The sequence below is a fragment of the Protopterus annectens genome, chromosome 15.part0 (genome assembly GCF_019279795.1).
Source record: "Protopterus annectens isolate FY-2018-M chromosome 15.part0, PAN1.0, whole genome shotgun sequence".
NCBI classification, from domain to species: Eukaryota; Metazoa; Chordata; order Ceratodontiformes; family Protopteridae; genus Protopterus; species Protopterus annectens.
In genome coordinates, this window is record NC_056749.1 from 592468538 (window position 1) to 592486157 (window position 17620).

The 17620-nt window shown below is 41.0% G+C and overlaps 1 protein-coding gene across 1 annotated transcript in view; it reads right to left on the reverse strand.

The window, feature by feature from the left end:
• DLG3 (discs large MAGUK scaffold protein 3) overlaps window positions 1-17620 on the reverse strand; it is a 3698230-nt gene that overhangs the window by 1526319 nt on the left and 2154291 nt on the right. Inside the window, exon 12 of the mRNA XM_044057417.1 lies at window positions 5898-6062. Within this exon, the coding sequence (XP_043913352.1) occupies window positions 5898-6062 (165 nt within the window). The remainder of the gene's footprint in view (window positions 1-5897; window positions 6063-17620) is intronic.

A 17620-nucleotide genomic window follows, 5' to 3' on the forward strand; every position in this document is an offset into this window, starting at 1 on the left:
AAAGCTGGATCATGGAGTCCCTGGCTTGGAGAAGATTCCTGGTGGGGGTGGTTATAAACCAGTTGTCCAGGCATATGGTGAACACCCAGGGATTGTGGTGAGACCAAATGACAGGGCTCTGAACTGGAAAGGACTGGGTCCCAGCTGGAGGCAAAGAAACCTCCTGGGATATCTGTCCATTTTTATTGGTAATATCCATCCTGGAGTGAAGATCAATCAAGCACATCCAGTCATCTTTCCTTAGTAACAGGAGTAAGGAATATACCGTGACCATCTGAAATTTTGTTCATTTCACAAATTTATTCAAACAACGTAGGTCCAAAATTGGCCTGAATATGACATACGCAATCATGCACATATAAATAAAAGCAAACAGTATTAACATATTTTCAGTTGTAAACATTATACATAATTTATAATCTACAGTTATTGTCAGTCAAACATTACATAGCTTATTCATTTCCTGCCTTCCCCTAAACCTCATTCCTTCTCAAAAACATTATGCTGCAGGTACTGTTCCCACAACTCCCACTTTTTCTATGCATTTTGCTCCTACCCTTTTCTAAAGACCCAAATTCTAGTTATTTTATCTCTGTTACTATATTCACTACTTCTAGTACTGCTGGTTTAGGCTTTGCTTTCTGTTTTCTATTAGCTGCTTTTTTCACAGCCACCAGAATTAAACCCAGCAAGACCTTATTATATCTAGGCAATTCCAATTCTGTATCACAGTTCAGTTCCCTTACTTATACCAGTTTCTCATCCAATATTTCTGACAGAGTAGCCTGCAGGGAATTTGTAAAGTCTGACAACTCATTACACTCCCAAAAAATATGTTCCCAATTACCTCTTTCTTACCTGTCACATCCCGAAATTTGCAATCCACCTGAGGAAAAATTCTTTGGAGTGTGCTTGAAATATAACAATATCTATGCAAACTAGTCTTCTAGACTTTGTTGGATATTTGGGAGCCATATATGTATTCGCCCATTGTTTATTTGTGAATTGCTTATCCAATCTCTTTTTCCAATCCTTTCTCACATCATATGATTAATTCCTATAGTTGTCATGCAATATTTTATATGTACACCGAATCAGCTTTATGTAAAACTGCTATAAAATAACATTTAACTGCAAGTTAAACAATGTTTTCTTGTCAGAGACAGCAACGTCTCCATAGTACATTCAAATAACTTAATTTGTGGTAAAACTGAGTTCTGATGTTAAAAACACACAGCTGAGTCATAATATAGTAAACAATTTGTAAATGCTGAAAAACATCCATGTTCTCCAACATTTTCCTGTCAAAAGATGAAAATAAGACAGAGTTGCAACAGTAATGAGAGACAATTAATTTGCAGTTCTGACTGCATAAGACAGACAGATTTTAGTGTCTAACAGCATACAATACTGAAAGTTTCCTCAGAAACAGTACAAACAAACATTTGTCAAAGATAGAAACCAAACAAATACTACAAGCAGAAATTGCCATAGGAATTACTGTAAACAATGACAGAAATAAAATAGTAAAATAAATATAGAAAAAGAATAATAAATATAACAAAATGAGAAGAAGGGGGTCCTCCAAATGGGGCTTATCTTAGCAATAAACTGGAAGAAATCAGCACTGCACCGTTTAAAGAGTCAGATGGCTTTCTTTTTGGCAGAAAAAGACTGAACAATCATTTCATGTGACAGCTGAAGGTTGCCCTCTCTGGATATACCTAGTCAATCAGCTGTCATAGGAAGAGAGAGGGAAAGGAGTCTGAGCTTTTGATGAAAGCTGGCCAGTACAGGATTACCCTGGTGATAATCCAAACTGCCACAGTGGCAGTCGGAATGATGAACATCTGGTGAGTAGGTTGTTGCTGGCATTTTTTATAAATGGTGTCTGACGGCTATCTTCTTCATCTTTCTGTCTTTGCCTTGCAACCTGATAGAGTTTCTTTTAGATTTCTCCTGAGTCACTTTCCAGAAGCTGGTAGATTGCCTCTGATGCCTTGTTCTTTCATTCACAGTGATCAGCATAATGAACAGTAAGTTTCATACAAGGTATATACAGATGTATGCAAAAACACAATCTTTCCATCCACCAGAGGATTCTGGTGACCCACAATCATATACATCAATGCAAACATTTAAAACAAAGCTGAAAGAGAACAAACTCTGGCACAAAGGACCATATCTCAGTCTCAGGGTTTAAAGACATGCATGTTTCTACTGGATATGTACAGCAAGTGTTTTTTTGGCAAGGAACTCAAGGAGATTGGTGGTTCCTGTGCAACTATTCAGTGAACCATTTCCAAGGACCAGACCACTAAACTGAGATTTGGTGAACTACTGAACACAGCAAAAACAAACATATATATGTGTAGGAGGGACTTTCTGACTGCATGCAACATCTGAAAGTGGTGGTCAACACGGACAATCATCCTTTGGTTATGTGTGTCATGTGTAAGATGTTCTTCGGCTCATGGATAATTTCAAAGCACAATTACTGCATGTTTAAAGGTTAAATGAACTATAGTGAATACATGTTCTTGAAAAATATGGAACATAGCTATACAATGTACTGCTAATATTATCGATTAACACTGTTTTAGACAAGGGATGGGCCCCCAGTGATTGCTGTCTATGGTTCACAGGCATTCCATTGGATTTAATGTGTACCATGCAGGTATTATTAGGTGTAAGGTACCCAGTACACCCTACAGGTGCATCTTTGGTGTTTATGGGTGCCTTGCAAGCACATACGGTTACCAGTGTCTATCAGGTCATATACTCTATTAGCACACTGCTGCTGGTGCTGGGTGCCATAAAAGCAAAATAAATGTGTGGACATCCTTGCCTACAGTACTGGGCACCTAGGAAGGTATGTAACTGGTGATGATGTGTATCATGTATGCATTACAGGTGTGAACATTCATACCCACCATGCTCTACACCTCATACACGTGTCACAAGTATCATTGGCTACATTATGGGCATTACATCCACCTCCCCATAAACCCAAGAGGCACAATGTCATGCAAGTATTAGATGTATGGTTGTCTGAACCCACTAAGATTTAAATCTCATAGATGACTCTAAGAAATGTTGACTGCATGCCCTGCAGACATTACAAGTGGAAGAGTTCACCCTCCCCACTTTTCACATCTCTTATGTTGATCTATGGTGCCTTGCAGACATCAGACATGTGGCTACCTGCACCCACCACTCTGTATACCCCATACACACTCTGGATAGTTGTAAATCTGTTATGCATCAGTATACATATACAACAATGCGTGCATGTTTTGTCATGCATGTTTCTGTATGTTGCTCATGATGCATACATGATATCCATGCTGTTGGTGACATAATGTTTTGTGCCTGTTCCAGACTCTCTGTTCCACTAATACATGACATGAATGACAGTGATGTATTGTTCTCATACTGTCAAATTGCTACAGGACATGTACTAGTTTGTGGATGCTAAGCACTGTGTATTGTGACATGTCCACCACCAGCATTCACTGTCACATTTGCTGACTGTTGGGCAATGTGTGCAACACTGGCAGGTGTGTTGCTCAACTGTCCAAAAGCATTCTCTGGTTCTTATGACCACTGTCACATCTGTGGATGAAATGATGCATATGAATGCCTTGCAAAGTGCATATACGCCTTCTCAGAATGACATCATTACTGCCTGTTCTTACATCTGTGCACTCATTGGCCTCACATTTTTAGTCTGCCACACATTACAGCTACTGCACTGTGTCCAATATCTGACACTGATGTTCACCATCTGCAGTGTAATATACCACTCCTTTGCCTTTCTGGCTGTAACCCACAGGTGTTGTTTTGATTAGCACTTTTGGCTGTTAAGAATGCATTGTATACCTGCATATGACTGTTCCTACTCATGATGTTCATTGCTTAATGGGTTTCTTAGATTGACATGAGGATGCATGTCAGCAGTGAAGGCAGGAGGGCCAGCAGAAGGTGGAGTAGGGATCCACTGGCAGAAGACTAGTATGGAGGGAAACTGGTCAGTGTAAGGGAGGAGGTCAGTGATCAGCATGTGGTGGAGAGTACTAGCCAGACAGAATAAATGCTGAAGGATAAGTGTTATCTGTCAGACTGCCAAGTTATGATGTATATGAGCCACTGAAAAAAAAAGATTTTTAGTTTCAAAGCAATTTCCTATTGCTAGTAAGTCATCGGAGAGAGTATTTTGGACCTGAGCATGAAGATCAAGGCAACATATCATTCATTACCTCTCGATGCTGAAGTACTAGTTGGGGGACTAAAATGCTGCCATCTCCTCCTCATGCTGTGCTAATACTATGATTCAAGACAACAGGTTCCCTCAAATAGTAGACCAGCTTCCTTTCAAGATTAAGTGTTCAACTGGCTGTATGTAGGAAAAGCAAGCAGCAGAATCATATATTTCTTTTCATTACAGTGATACTTTCACAAAGAAACAACATTCAATTTTTAACACTGTATGTTTTTCTTTTTTCAGAAATGCTTCTATTAAGAACAATGCATCATAAACCATAAACTTACCAAGCTGTTTTTTACAAGCTGTGGTGATATATTTTAGTTGAAAATGTTCACATCTGGTTTAAAGTGTAAACTTCTGTAAACACAATCATTGTATTTACCATCTGTACATAAGTTTCCACGTTTTTCGTAATAATTCATTATCAGTTTTTAATCCTGCAATCTGATTTTCGTCTCTTTTCCTTATTCAAGATATTAAATGTTTGCTATGAAACAATATAATTCAGACAATTCAGTTCAGTTTTTCACTCTCATAAAATAAATGAATAGAGATGTAGGCTGAAAGGGACACTTTGATTTTGCCAGACTCACCATCTGCTACATCTTCTATATGACTAGCAAATGCCCATTTTAAATCCTAAAATTCAGTTTTCTGTTATAGAAAGGAGAAAAAGTAGCCCTAATAAATGGATAAATACATAAAAAATCTTCTACTGCTTGCAAAGAAAAAACACGAATCAGGAGTTAAGTAAGATATTATTTTCCACAACATGTTTATGTACTTAAGGACAACATGATAATTAAGAAAACAGCATTTAAATAACTTGTTTCTTTTATGGAGTAGTTCTACTCCTGTGTTCCAGGTATTTCCTTTTATTTTTATTTTTTTGCTGTTGTGAAAAAGAAACAGACATGCTTATAATGGAAAATTGCTTCTGGTTATGAAAGAAGCAATTAAATATAAATCTGACTGCAAGGAGAATGATTTGTTGACTTTATGGTACGCGTATATTAAAATGGCTATTTGTAAAGAGTTTGCAGAGTCACATGACACAATCTGACCAATACTCATTTTGTAATATTTATGTAAGGTATTGGGCTTGAAAGCCATGTTATAAATTTTATAAAACTTCTTTACAAGATTTTCTTCGATGCATCATTAAAATGATAATGAGCTACAGCAAATTAAACAAGCCTTTTAAAGAAACGGCTATCTAGCAGATATATGGTGGGCGATTGTGGAAAACATTGGGTTACTACAAATATAAAACATAAAGACTTCATGAATTACATACATGCATGTGCTTGATAGTTGTTTTGGTTTTGGAATTTGTTTTGCAGAGTGAAAAATAAATAAGCAAGCATCAAATAATTTTTCAGCAAACTACAACTCTGATTAGGCTTGTCAGCAGCCTGATATTCTCTACAATCGCTCCACAGTGCACATAATACCGTGAACAACCCTACTATTCAGCAAACTATCACATGACGGCATGCCCTGGTAATGACAGCAAGCCAGCAGATGGCATCAATGAGGCAGCAAAGCCAGTTTTCTTAAACCAGGCATGAGAGGTCAGGAAGCAGTGGAAAACTGATCAGCTTTGGTCACAAAGAAGGACTTTTAGTACCTGCTTATGTCACCATCCAAACCCCAACTGCGGTAGCCTCTACGTGGGGGGACAGGGCTTGAACCCCCATCCCGGGATACATTGCTGTACATTTTAGGGGAAGGAGGAGGTGGAGGTTTATTATCTGCGTTGTGTCTGTTCACCACACTGTATACAGGTTCAGGCCTAATGGATACAGAAACAATTGCAGCAGTAAGCATTCTGTGAACCCTACCTTTTACTGCTAAATACTCACATGAAAACCAGACCCACATAAAAAGTAAGAAACAGTACAGCAGATGTCCAACAGTAACTGCTGTCATCTTTTTTGACAGTGCCATTGTTAAAATGTCCCGGAAGCAGCAGCTTCTACAAATAAAGTTATTCCAGTCCTGACATCTACTTGTTGTGAAACATACTCATGAGCTTGCAATTAAATGGACTTCAGAACACAGAACTAAAAATTACTGTCACGTTCTTTACTTATCCATTCAAGTAACAACACAACTAATTAGCTGATAATAGATTATTTATCATGCTGGGAATTATGAACATGATGTAGCCAATAAAATACAGTGAAATTGTATGTGATACATGACGTTAATACTGAATAACTCTTGGGTCAGCTCTGTCACATCACATAAATCCCACTGATTTTTCCTTTAAAATGCATTATCTTAAAAGATTGCAGCAACTAAATTTACTACTTTTGCCATCTCAACAGCCAAACAAACCAATCTGCAGCAGAAGGCTGATGGACTGTTCATATACATAATAATAAATTAATTTTGTATGTGTCCCATGCACTTAGCCACGTAGTCAAACATCGAAATACATAAAAAGAAAGTGGCCAGGTTGTGTGCCTCAATATTTTAAAAATGCTTTCCTCACACAGACCCCACTATTACATGCATTAATAAATTTTATATATATATATATATATATATATATATATATATATATATATATATATATATATATATATATATATACATGTGTGTGCGTGTGTATATACAAAAATACTCCATATGATCAAACGTTTGTAATCTTGAACATGTTTAACACCTGCAGAAGTGACTGAAACTCACTCAATCACTTCTGTTAGTGTTAAGTCTGTGCAAGATTGTGGGAATAGGGGAAATTGCCTTTCCCTCACTGTAGAGCAATTTCAGAGTCGGTATATATAATTAGCAGGGGTGTGGAGGATGCAGGAAGCCTTGCACCCTGCAAAAAAATGAAAGTTCCGTACTTACCATAACAATAGATCCATGTGGTCTGTCTCCATCTGGTTCAATCTGTGGGGTTATTGGATTCAACTCAGATCCAACACTGGCCAATTCCTTCCCACTTGGAACTCGCCAGGCTCCTCCTCCCTTACCCACAGTCTCCTGATACTCATCTTACTCCTTAGATCGAGTTTGCCTTATGAAAGCCACCTTCAACTTAAAATAGACTTCCTAACCAAGGAGGATGCAGGACTCCACGGATAAGGAAAAGACAACCTCCACTGTTCAGTCATCTCAGAAAGGGAAGTTTACTATAACAAGCCAAGGCTGGGGCAAGCAGGAGGTTGAATCAAACGGAGGCAGAAAACATGGTAAGTACATAACTTTCATAGCAGATGCTGTCTGCTCCGTCTGGTTTAAAGCTTTGAGACAGAGTACTCAGCCATGAACAAATCTTCTGGAGGAACTAAGGAAGGATATTCTGCAACACAGTGAAGCCAGAAGAAGCCCTGGATCTAGACTGAATATCTAGCTTATAATGCAGTGACCCATCCAAGTAACAGCCGCACAAACTTCATCCACTGATACTCTGGAAAAGCATGCTGTAGAAGTAGCTACAGCCCTGGTAGAATGACCCTTAGGTTTGCATGGAAGGATCTCAACTTTCAAACAATATGCAAGCACAAAACAGTCTGATAGGCACTTGGATAAAGCCACTTTAGGTGCAGGTGAGCCCAGCCTGGAATTTGAAAAAGAGAAAAATAACTGATTGGATTTTCTAAAGGCTTTGGTACAGTACAAATAAAATCTCAGTTGCCTATGCACATCCAAACAATGCAGAAGGTATTCGACTTTGTTGGAGAAATTTAGGAAAAACACAGGGAGATGAATAGAACTCAAGATTACTCTCAGAAGCCACTCTAGGAAAAAGGAAGGGTTTGTAGAGAGAGACACCCCGCCTTTGTGGAATACCAAATAAGGAAGAGAATCAAGAGATTGTAACTCTGAAACCTTCCTCACCAAAATAACAGCCACCAAAAGGAAGGTCATTCATAACAACAGCTAACTCTGAAACCTTCCACACCAAAATAACAGCCACCAAAAGGAAGACCATTCATGACAACAGCTAACTCTGAAACCTTCCACACCAAAATAACAGCCACCAAAAGGAAGGCCATTCATAACAACAGCTAACTCTGAAACCTTCCACACCAAAATAACAGCCACCAAAAGGAAGGTCATTCATAACAACAGCTAACTCTGAAACCTTCCTCACCAAAATAACAGCCACTAAAAGCAAGGTCATTCATAACAACAGCTAACTCTGAAACCTTCCTCACCAAAATAACAGCCATCAAAAGGAAGGTCATCCATAACAACAGCTAACTCTGAAACCTTCCACACCAAAATAAAAGCCAATAAAAGCAAGGTCATTCATAACAACAGCTAACTCTGAAACCTTCCTCACCTAAATAACAGCCACCAAAAGGAAGGTCATTCATAACAACAGCTAACTGTGAAACCTTCCTCACCAACATAACAGCCACCAAAAGGAAGGTCATTCATAACAACAGCTAACTCTGAAACCTTCCTCACCAAAATAACAGCCACCAAAAGGAAGGTCATTCATAACAACAGCTAACTCTGGAACCTTCCTCACCAAAATAACAGCCACCAAAAGGAAGGTCATTCATAACAACAGCTAACTCTGAAACCTTCCTCACCAAAATAACAGCCACTAAAAGCAAGGTCATTCATAACAACTGGTTCAAGTTAGAAGAAGCTGAAGTTCAAATGGTGGGCCTGCAAGGACCTGTAAAACAAATGACAAGCCCCATGGAAGAGCCAGATCCTGAACTGGGAGACGAAGCAGAAGGGTACCTTTGAGGAACGCCATGGAACATTGTCCCTGCCAACATGGAAATTAGAGATGGCTGCCAGTTGTACCTTGAAGGTAGAAAAACTAGAACCTGACTGAAACAACTCAGCAAGAAAATCTAAAATGGATTCTAAAGGAGCTGAAAAGGGCCAAATCCATGAGACTCCACCCAAAGTACAAAATGTCTCCATCTCCTGGATTACATTTTTCTAGTAGACTGTTTATGAGAAGAAGGCAAGATGTGAACTGTAGCCTGTGAAAGTTTGGTATTTCTGGCCATCAAGGGAACTGGAAAAAGCAGGCAGTTAACTTGAGGGAGTGAAGACTGTGGAGATCCAGACCTGCTGGATGAGAAATGAGATTTGGAAGGGGATCCAATACCCAAGGCAGGGTACTTTAGAAGAGGCCAAAGGAAGGGAAACCACACCTGATGAGGCCAGAAAGGTGGTATGAGGATTACAGTCACTTTGCCACAGGCTGCCTTCTGAAGAAATTTTTCAAAGGAACTGGGAGAAAATGTAAAGAAGTCTTGGGGGCCAAGCAAACAACAAAGGATTTCTGGGTGACTGTCTTGGATGGCAAACTAAGGCATAATAGCTGTTGTAGTTGGTGTTGGATGGGAATGCAAATAGGTCACAACATTGGATGGGAATGCAAATAGGTTACAACATAGAGTGCCCCAATGTCAAAAAAGTCCAAGCTGCAATTCTCAGATTTAGAGACCCCGCGTAGGGAAGCAGAATAGTCCTGCTGAGACTGTCGCCTAGAATGTTGGTTTCCCCCAGGATGTACACTGCAACCAGAAACCACAGAGAAGAGCTCACCCACTGCCAAATCCTCATGGCCTCTTGACAAAAAGGATATGAACACATTCCCTCCTGCTTGTTGATATACCAGGCAACAGACATATTGTCCGCTTGTACTGCAATCACACCTCTGGGAAGGGTGTCCTGAAAAGCCAGCAATGCAAGGAAGACAGCTCTCATCTCCAGAACACTGATGTGAATGTCAGATTCACCAGAAGACCAGGACACTTGAACTGTCCTCCCCTCAAAATGCCCCCCATCCCAGAAGGGAGATGTCTGTGGTAAACATGGCCGAGGGAGCTGGAAGAACAAATGGTGTCCAGTTGGTTACAAAAAAAAACACTGTAAAAACAATGAATATGGTTGTGACATACATTTGTCAGTCATATTAGAAAATCCATTGGGTGAGTTAGAAAAGACCACTGTACAGCCAGAGTTATTTGAAAAGCCCTCATATATCTGGCTAAAGGAACCAAAACTATGGATGGTGCCATAGGGCCTAAGAGTTTCATAACTGAATAAGCTGGAGGCTTCAAGGTTGCGAGCACCAACATGGCTTGAGCATGAAGGCTGATCATTATGTAGCTTGGAAGCCTGGCAATTTGGCTGACTGTATCCAAGTGACAACCTATGAATTCTAATACCTGAACAGGTTGCAGGCTCAACTTTAGGTAACTGACCATAATGCCCATGTGGTCACATAGTTGGAGTAAGGTATCTCTGGCTGTAATCAATGATGCTGTTGTGGGGGCAGTAAGGAAATGATCATCTATTTAAGGGGAGACCTAGAATCCTTACAGCTGAAGTCAGGCTGCAATCACTACCATGCAGTTAGTGAACACCGGGGGGGGGGGGGACTGTGGTGAGACCAAACAGCAGGACCCTGAACTGATAGTGATTGGCCCCTAGCTGGAAGTGCAGAAACCTTCTATCTTCACCTGTCTATCTTTATATGATGGTAGGCATCCCTGAGGTCTACTGAGCACATCCATTCATCCTTCCTCAGAAGAGGTAAGATGGACTGCAATGTGACCATCCAGATTTGGTCATGAATGGACTCAGTTTGTTTAAATCCAAAATGGGCCTGACATCCTTGTTTTTCAATCCTTGCTGATCTGGTGGGACGTTGGATGACTCAGTTTGTATGCAGCTTGTGAATCTCTATTACTGCTTGCAGTCTCTGATAGAGTAGAACATCTGAGAGATGCTTGTGACAAACGTTTGGAACCTCTAAAAGGGTATAGAGTAGCCTCTGAATACAACTCTTAACACCCATGTGTTCTAAGGTGCTGGCCTCCCAGGCTTCTGGGTGAAAAGCCAAGTGACCCCTGACTGCCTCCAGAGTAGGACAGTCGGGAAACTCTTCAGGGTCACTTTAAGGGCCCATTGGAGAAAGCCTCACAGAAATTCTCATTCTACAGACCTCTCCTGCCCCATGGGTGGTATCCATTATGACCCCCCCAATCCTCACGAGGAACCCCCTGAAAAAGCATCCTGAGAAAACTGCTGTGACTTTCTGAAAAGAGGTGTTTGCCCCCCTTATGATTTCTTGAAAAGGTCCACTGGGGTGGTGAAATGCATTCCGATGGTGGACAGCGTCTTCGTGTCTTGCTTGCTCCTTGTTAGAGTATCTTTAATTTTTGCCCTGAAAAAGGAGGAGCCTTCAAACAGGGCATTAATGAAGGATGCCTTGAAGCAATCTACAAAGTTGCATAATCACACCCAAGCCTGGCGTCACATGGAAATACAAGAGCCAGCCATTTGGAATGTTCCATTGGTTGCATTAGAAATGAGCCTCATGGAGATGTTAGCAATAAATAGCAGGGTAGACAACTGAGTCTCTGGAGACTGCTACAACTTAATGTTCCTTGGCATTTCAGAAACAAGGTCATGTTGGAGTTTGACTAAGTGCTATAAGTAATTAAGAGCCCTGAGTGCAAATGTAGCTGAGGCGTAGGAGAGCTTTCCTAAAAGATCCAAAGCCTGAGACTCCCTTTTCAGGGCGTGGACCGAATAATTCTCTTCAGAGATCTCCTTTTTGGTGGCAGCCAGCACCACCACTACAGCATCAATGTCTGGGCCCTTACTCCAATGAGGTCAGTCAATGGGGGTGCAAGAATCCTATTAGACTTCTTGGGGATGGGCTCCACCATGTCAGGTTCCTTCTGCACCCTCTGGGACACTAGGTTCAGCTGGAAGGGAAACCACCCATGGTGTGGATGGGCCAATGCTGAAGACCTCCAAAAAATAATGCGGGGGGGATTCAGTGGTCTAGCCTTCTCATTGATGAAGCATCTCCAATAGATTGCCAAATGAGGCATCATCCTGTGGAGACTTGGGGGACCCCTCTCTGACCTCAAGGTCAGTATCCTCCATGAGAGTCTTCTCTGGGGAGTCAAGGTGTTTCCTCTTACACCTCCTCTTCCCTAAGACCACCTTCTCCATTGATGCCAGAGGGGAGGGAGAAATGGCTGGAACCTCTGCTAAGGTAGCAGGATGGGATCCACAGACGCAGGCTGTCTAGGAGCAGACTGATGCCTGGTCGCATGCCCAGACAAGAAAGGGGATGGGACACTGGCTGGGGAAGCCTGACCCATTTCCTGAGAGGAGAACATCCTTTCTACAAAGTCAAAGACTGAAGCAGAAACTGGCCTCCCAGAACTAAGTGTCCCAGTACCCAAAGGTACCAGTGACACACCCCAGCCCAAGAGAGCTATGCCTAGCCCTGATGCTGAGACTGAAGTCAAGCTATCAAAAGCCAAAGCTCCAAGTAGCATAGATGAACCTGACATGGGGTCCGTCAACCCTGACCCTGGAAACTTCCTCTTCAACACTTAGGCTCTAAGGTACAAATGGGCCCGAAGTAGTTGAAGTCGATAAGACCTAAAGTCAGAGCTGAAGATGGCCAAGCCATGAGATACAACCATGAGGGTGAGAACATAACCAGTCCCAAAGACCTCAGATCAAAGGGGGCCGAGGGAGGAAGTCAGACAGACGAAGAGGATGTTCCATGAGTTGGACCTGAAGGGATAAGGCCTAATTGTATCCGAGTCTGCAAAAAGCACCTTATCAGCTGCTCAAAATCAGAAGCTTTAATACTGACCAATGACCTTGATGAATGAACAGATGAAGCCACCAATGGGGGCTTGGAGGGCCATTTTGAAAAGGACAAACCCATCTGCTGGATCTGAGCTGAGGAGACTCAGAACCGGAGCAAAGAAGGAGATGACTCTGGTGACTGATCCGGAGGGGCAGATTGAGAAAAAGAAGAAACTGCCCTACCTGAAGGAGCCACTTTAAGCAGGAAGTGGCTGGGAAAGCTTGGAGTGAGTGATGCAGCCTTACTGGTAGCTGGCATTGAGGGCAATCAGCTCCGAGGATTCAGAGCTTATGTAGGTGCAAGGGCATAAGGGGGACCCAAAAGTTGTGGGATCTTTAGGTCTGGTAAGACTGAGGAAGAAGGACCCAGGATGGAAGCAGGGGAGGATCTTTTCCAATCCCCCTTGGACAATCTGGAGTCCTGTGACTAATGTTTCTTGGACCACACCCTCCTGGACCCAAACCCCTCACAGATCGAACATGCAAAGCCAAGGTGCGTTGCTCCCAAATAGTACATGCACCAGTCATGTGTGCCTTGTGACAGCAACTTGTATCTGCAGGCAATGCATTTCTTGAAAGGTTTGTCCATTATGCACAAACATACCTAGAAAGGCAAAAATTACAATACCTACAAGAGCTACCGCAACTACACTAAACTTATCACTCAAACACTATACCTAAACAAGGAAAGAGAAAGCAAGAAGACAGGAAGCCCAGCTACAGAACAATATTCTAAAGTACCACTACCTATCTACCTATCACACACAACACTAAGAAAACACTAAGTAAAAGACAAGGGATAGCAAAAAATCAGACAAAAAAGGAGTATAATAACACTCCAAAAAGGATATGCCAAAGTGAAGATGGATCAAGCTGCTGACAGGAATGGCGGCAAACTAGATCTGGGGAGTATGGTGAGAAGCTGGGGATTGTGGGTAAGGGAGGCAGAGCCTGGTGAATTTTAAGTCTGAAGGAACAGGCCATTGTCGGATAAGAGTTTCAGAGTTGGACCTGATAATCCCACAAATTGAAGCTAGACAGAGCAGACAACATAGGATCATACGTGTTTTTTGGCTTTCAATCTTTTTGGGATTAAACATTATGCATTCGAGATTTGTGTACTTCGATGTTTAGAAGTACATCCATCCATATCTACTTTGATTTATCGAAAATACGGTTCATTGAACCGTATTTTCGATAACTCACTTCCGCGAAAGTGCATTCTATTGAAAATGCACTTTCGCGGAAAAATAACATAAAAAGTAAATAAAAAAATATATAACACATTAAACAGTGGTAATGCACTTTCGCTAAATTGGGTTTGACAAAGTACGGTTCGATGAACAGTACTTTCGACGATACAACTAGGACCCATATATATATATATATATATATATATTTATATGCACACATACATACACGTACACACACAGACACACACACACACACACACACACACACACACACACACACACACACACACACACACACACACATCATTTTCAGTATTCAAGTATACTAACAGCATAAAACTACACTGCCCTTTACAATGGGACTTGTATGACTTCTGGTCTGAAGCAAACATTACAGCACTTGTTTAGTGTTTTCAGAAGATGACAAAGTAAATATATATTTTTTTTCAAATCACTACTTACCCACAGTACCTGTAAATCATCAGCCCTTCCCACCCAATCGGTCCATTTATTCCCCATCACTGGGCTGAGAGTTTACTGGGAGGAACCATCAGTGAGACAGCTACTAGGGTTAGGTTGAGGGTTTTTCTTCTTTTGGCCCTGCCTTCCCTACGAATGCAGAGCTAGGGGGGACATGCAATGGACTGCCCATGTTGGTTGTCTCTCAATTCCATAAGGGGCATTACTAGCAAGCAGCAGCCCCACCCTCTTCCCTTAAGCACAGGAAGTAGTTTCTACAGTCTCCACCGGAGAAATGACACTTCCCCTTGTGCTCCTAGAGTATCTACTACTCTCCCCAACCTCAGTGGGCACACTGAATAGGCCACACCCCTTTACTCCTCTCCCTCTCTGCCTGCTTCCTCCAGTGCCAGCGTTGCTAACTGAATCCCACTTGCCTGGGCTACAGTAAGTGCTCAATCCCATTGTGCCAAGCAGTCAGACAGGAAGATGGCAAAGTAAATATTAATAAAAATAAACAAACTAACAACTGTGCATCAAAGCTAAAACTTAAGAAAGCATAAATAACACAAATAAAAAAATACAGCAAGTGCATTCATGGAGCACAGGCACAAAACCACATCTCTTCCATACAAAAACACAGAGAAACTACTGGAAACTAGAATCAGATACTTAAAGGAATACATTATAAAAATGCAAAATTAAAATAGTAAATAAAGAAACATGGCATAACAGCTATATCATTTAGTTCAGGTATGGGTTATGCATGCGCTTAATTAGGATGCCTAGTAATGGCTGGTCGCTTAGCCTTGCCCTCATCACCAAACACCAGCAAGTATTAGTAAATCTATGATAACTCATATATGAACCAGGTATTGTAGCTATTAATATATCATAATCCAAATTCTAACACCGGCCTTGCTACACTTATGACTGATAAGTAACTCAAACCTCCTTGAGAAATGACTGGACACTTCAGAGCTGTGTGCATGCAAGCAATATAATTTATTATATGTTATTTGTGTGCTAGCGATGCTTGCTTCCATAACATGCATCTCTGAGGATGATTTCTGCAGGTGAAAGCACAGTTCTAACAGATATACCATACGGATTCTGACATGAGCGCTAAAATAACTCTGTAATCATGAAAATGACATGATCCAGCTCTACATTCACTTACATTTAACAACAAAGTGCCACTGAGTGGGCAAATATATCAATGTTGAAGATCCTGGCTGAGAAAGGTAGAGTTTCCTAGTATGAAAAAGTGTCCACACCTTTCGGTTACTAGCCCTAGTTCTATCACAAAATGCCACATGATTTATTATCTAGCTGTCTGAAATAGTTCTCAGTCACAGTCATTATCACCTGGTGCACTAGCAAGGAGTTGTACAAAATCGTTATCCACCTGGTGGGACAGGCAGATAGGCAGATGCTGTTAACAGTTACCAGTGGCTATACTACTCCATGCTGAAAACATCAAAAGAGAAAACAGCAAAGCTCTGAATGAGACTTGTTACTAGAGAATTTCACAAAAGCCAGAGAAGGCATTCCACATACAGCCAATTCAGCTCTATTTTTAGATGCTGCAGTAGACAAACTCAAATAATACTGTTTTTTTGTTTTCCTGCACATAAAGGGATATACATTTCAGTCCTTAACCAGAATTAAGAATGAGCCTGCTGTGGTCCTTGCTTGTGGGATTACTAACTTCTCTACTTAGCAAAGAATTGTCTATGGCCATGTTCCAAGCACTCACTTCATCCTGTCACCATCAATATTCATGGTCAAAATCATTGCATGAAAAAGAAACATGCAGCTATATGTCTGCATGTCTGTCTGCAAACAGTACTTTCTTATCTAGTGTGCACCCCTACAGAGTATCTGTCTATAATACACACACACACACACAGTCTTGCACACATGCATATGTATTCATGCACACAAGAACTCAAACACACACACACACACACACACACACACACACACACACACACACACACACACACACACACACACACACACACAGCTATCAGTGACATACTTACTTTTTCTCATTTAGCACGCTGTCTAATTTTTATTATCTAGGCAAGAGCACCAGCTAACAATAAGACCATTTTCGGAACATGGGAATGCACACCAACAAAAAGAAATGGTGAAAACAACTAACACTAGCCTTTCACAGCTTCACAAATTAATTCCAAAAACATCAAATGGAGGCTGCTGCACAACTTAAATGAACATGTTATGCAACACTTTAAGCAAACAGCGCTTGCAGATCAAGTTAAATTAGACTTAACAGAGATAGACATAAGTATATAACTGAAGTTATGTTTCATTCCTTTTGGACCGTTACCTTACTGTAGTGAAGGGCCATGTGAAGGTATAACCTACACTGTGTACCATCCAAGATGAGTAGGTTATGGCACACAGACCAGACTAAACAGAATATACTGTAAATGGTAATGCAAACCACACCATTATTTTTGTTCTGCGGACAAAAGCAACCAGACACGTTAAAATGACCTACAGGGTGCAACCCGCAAGTGTAAAGGTGTCATGCATAGTACTGGGAAAGAGCAGAGGGCAAGTAGGACTAGTAATAGAGGTTATGATATGGATGGATTAAAACCAGGAAAACATTCATCTGCTAACATGTTTACAGGCAAGAGAAAACGTCCATGCTGCACAGAATTATGCACCACAGGAAGGTGGAATGTAAACCATGAATTAACGGGAAATATCGACCTCTTGGGAATTAATGAAATATAATGGATTGGAATAGGTCATTTTACATCAAATAGTTACCAGATTTTCTACTGTGGACAATAATCAGGCCGAAGGAATGCAGTAGCCCTCATACTTAATAAAAGCATGCCAAAAATCATTGCTTGTTTACAGCTGTCAAAATGACAGAATGAGCTGAATCAGTCTACAAAGCATTTCATTCAATGCTGCAGTGATACAGTTTTATACTCCCAACTACAGATGCTGAAGAGTAAGTTTTCCAGTTTTATCACATCTGCATCACCTTCTGGATACAACATAAAAAAGATTAAATTCATCATAAATGACTGGAATA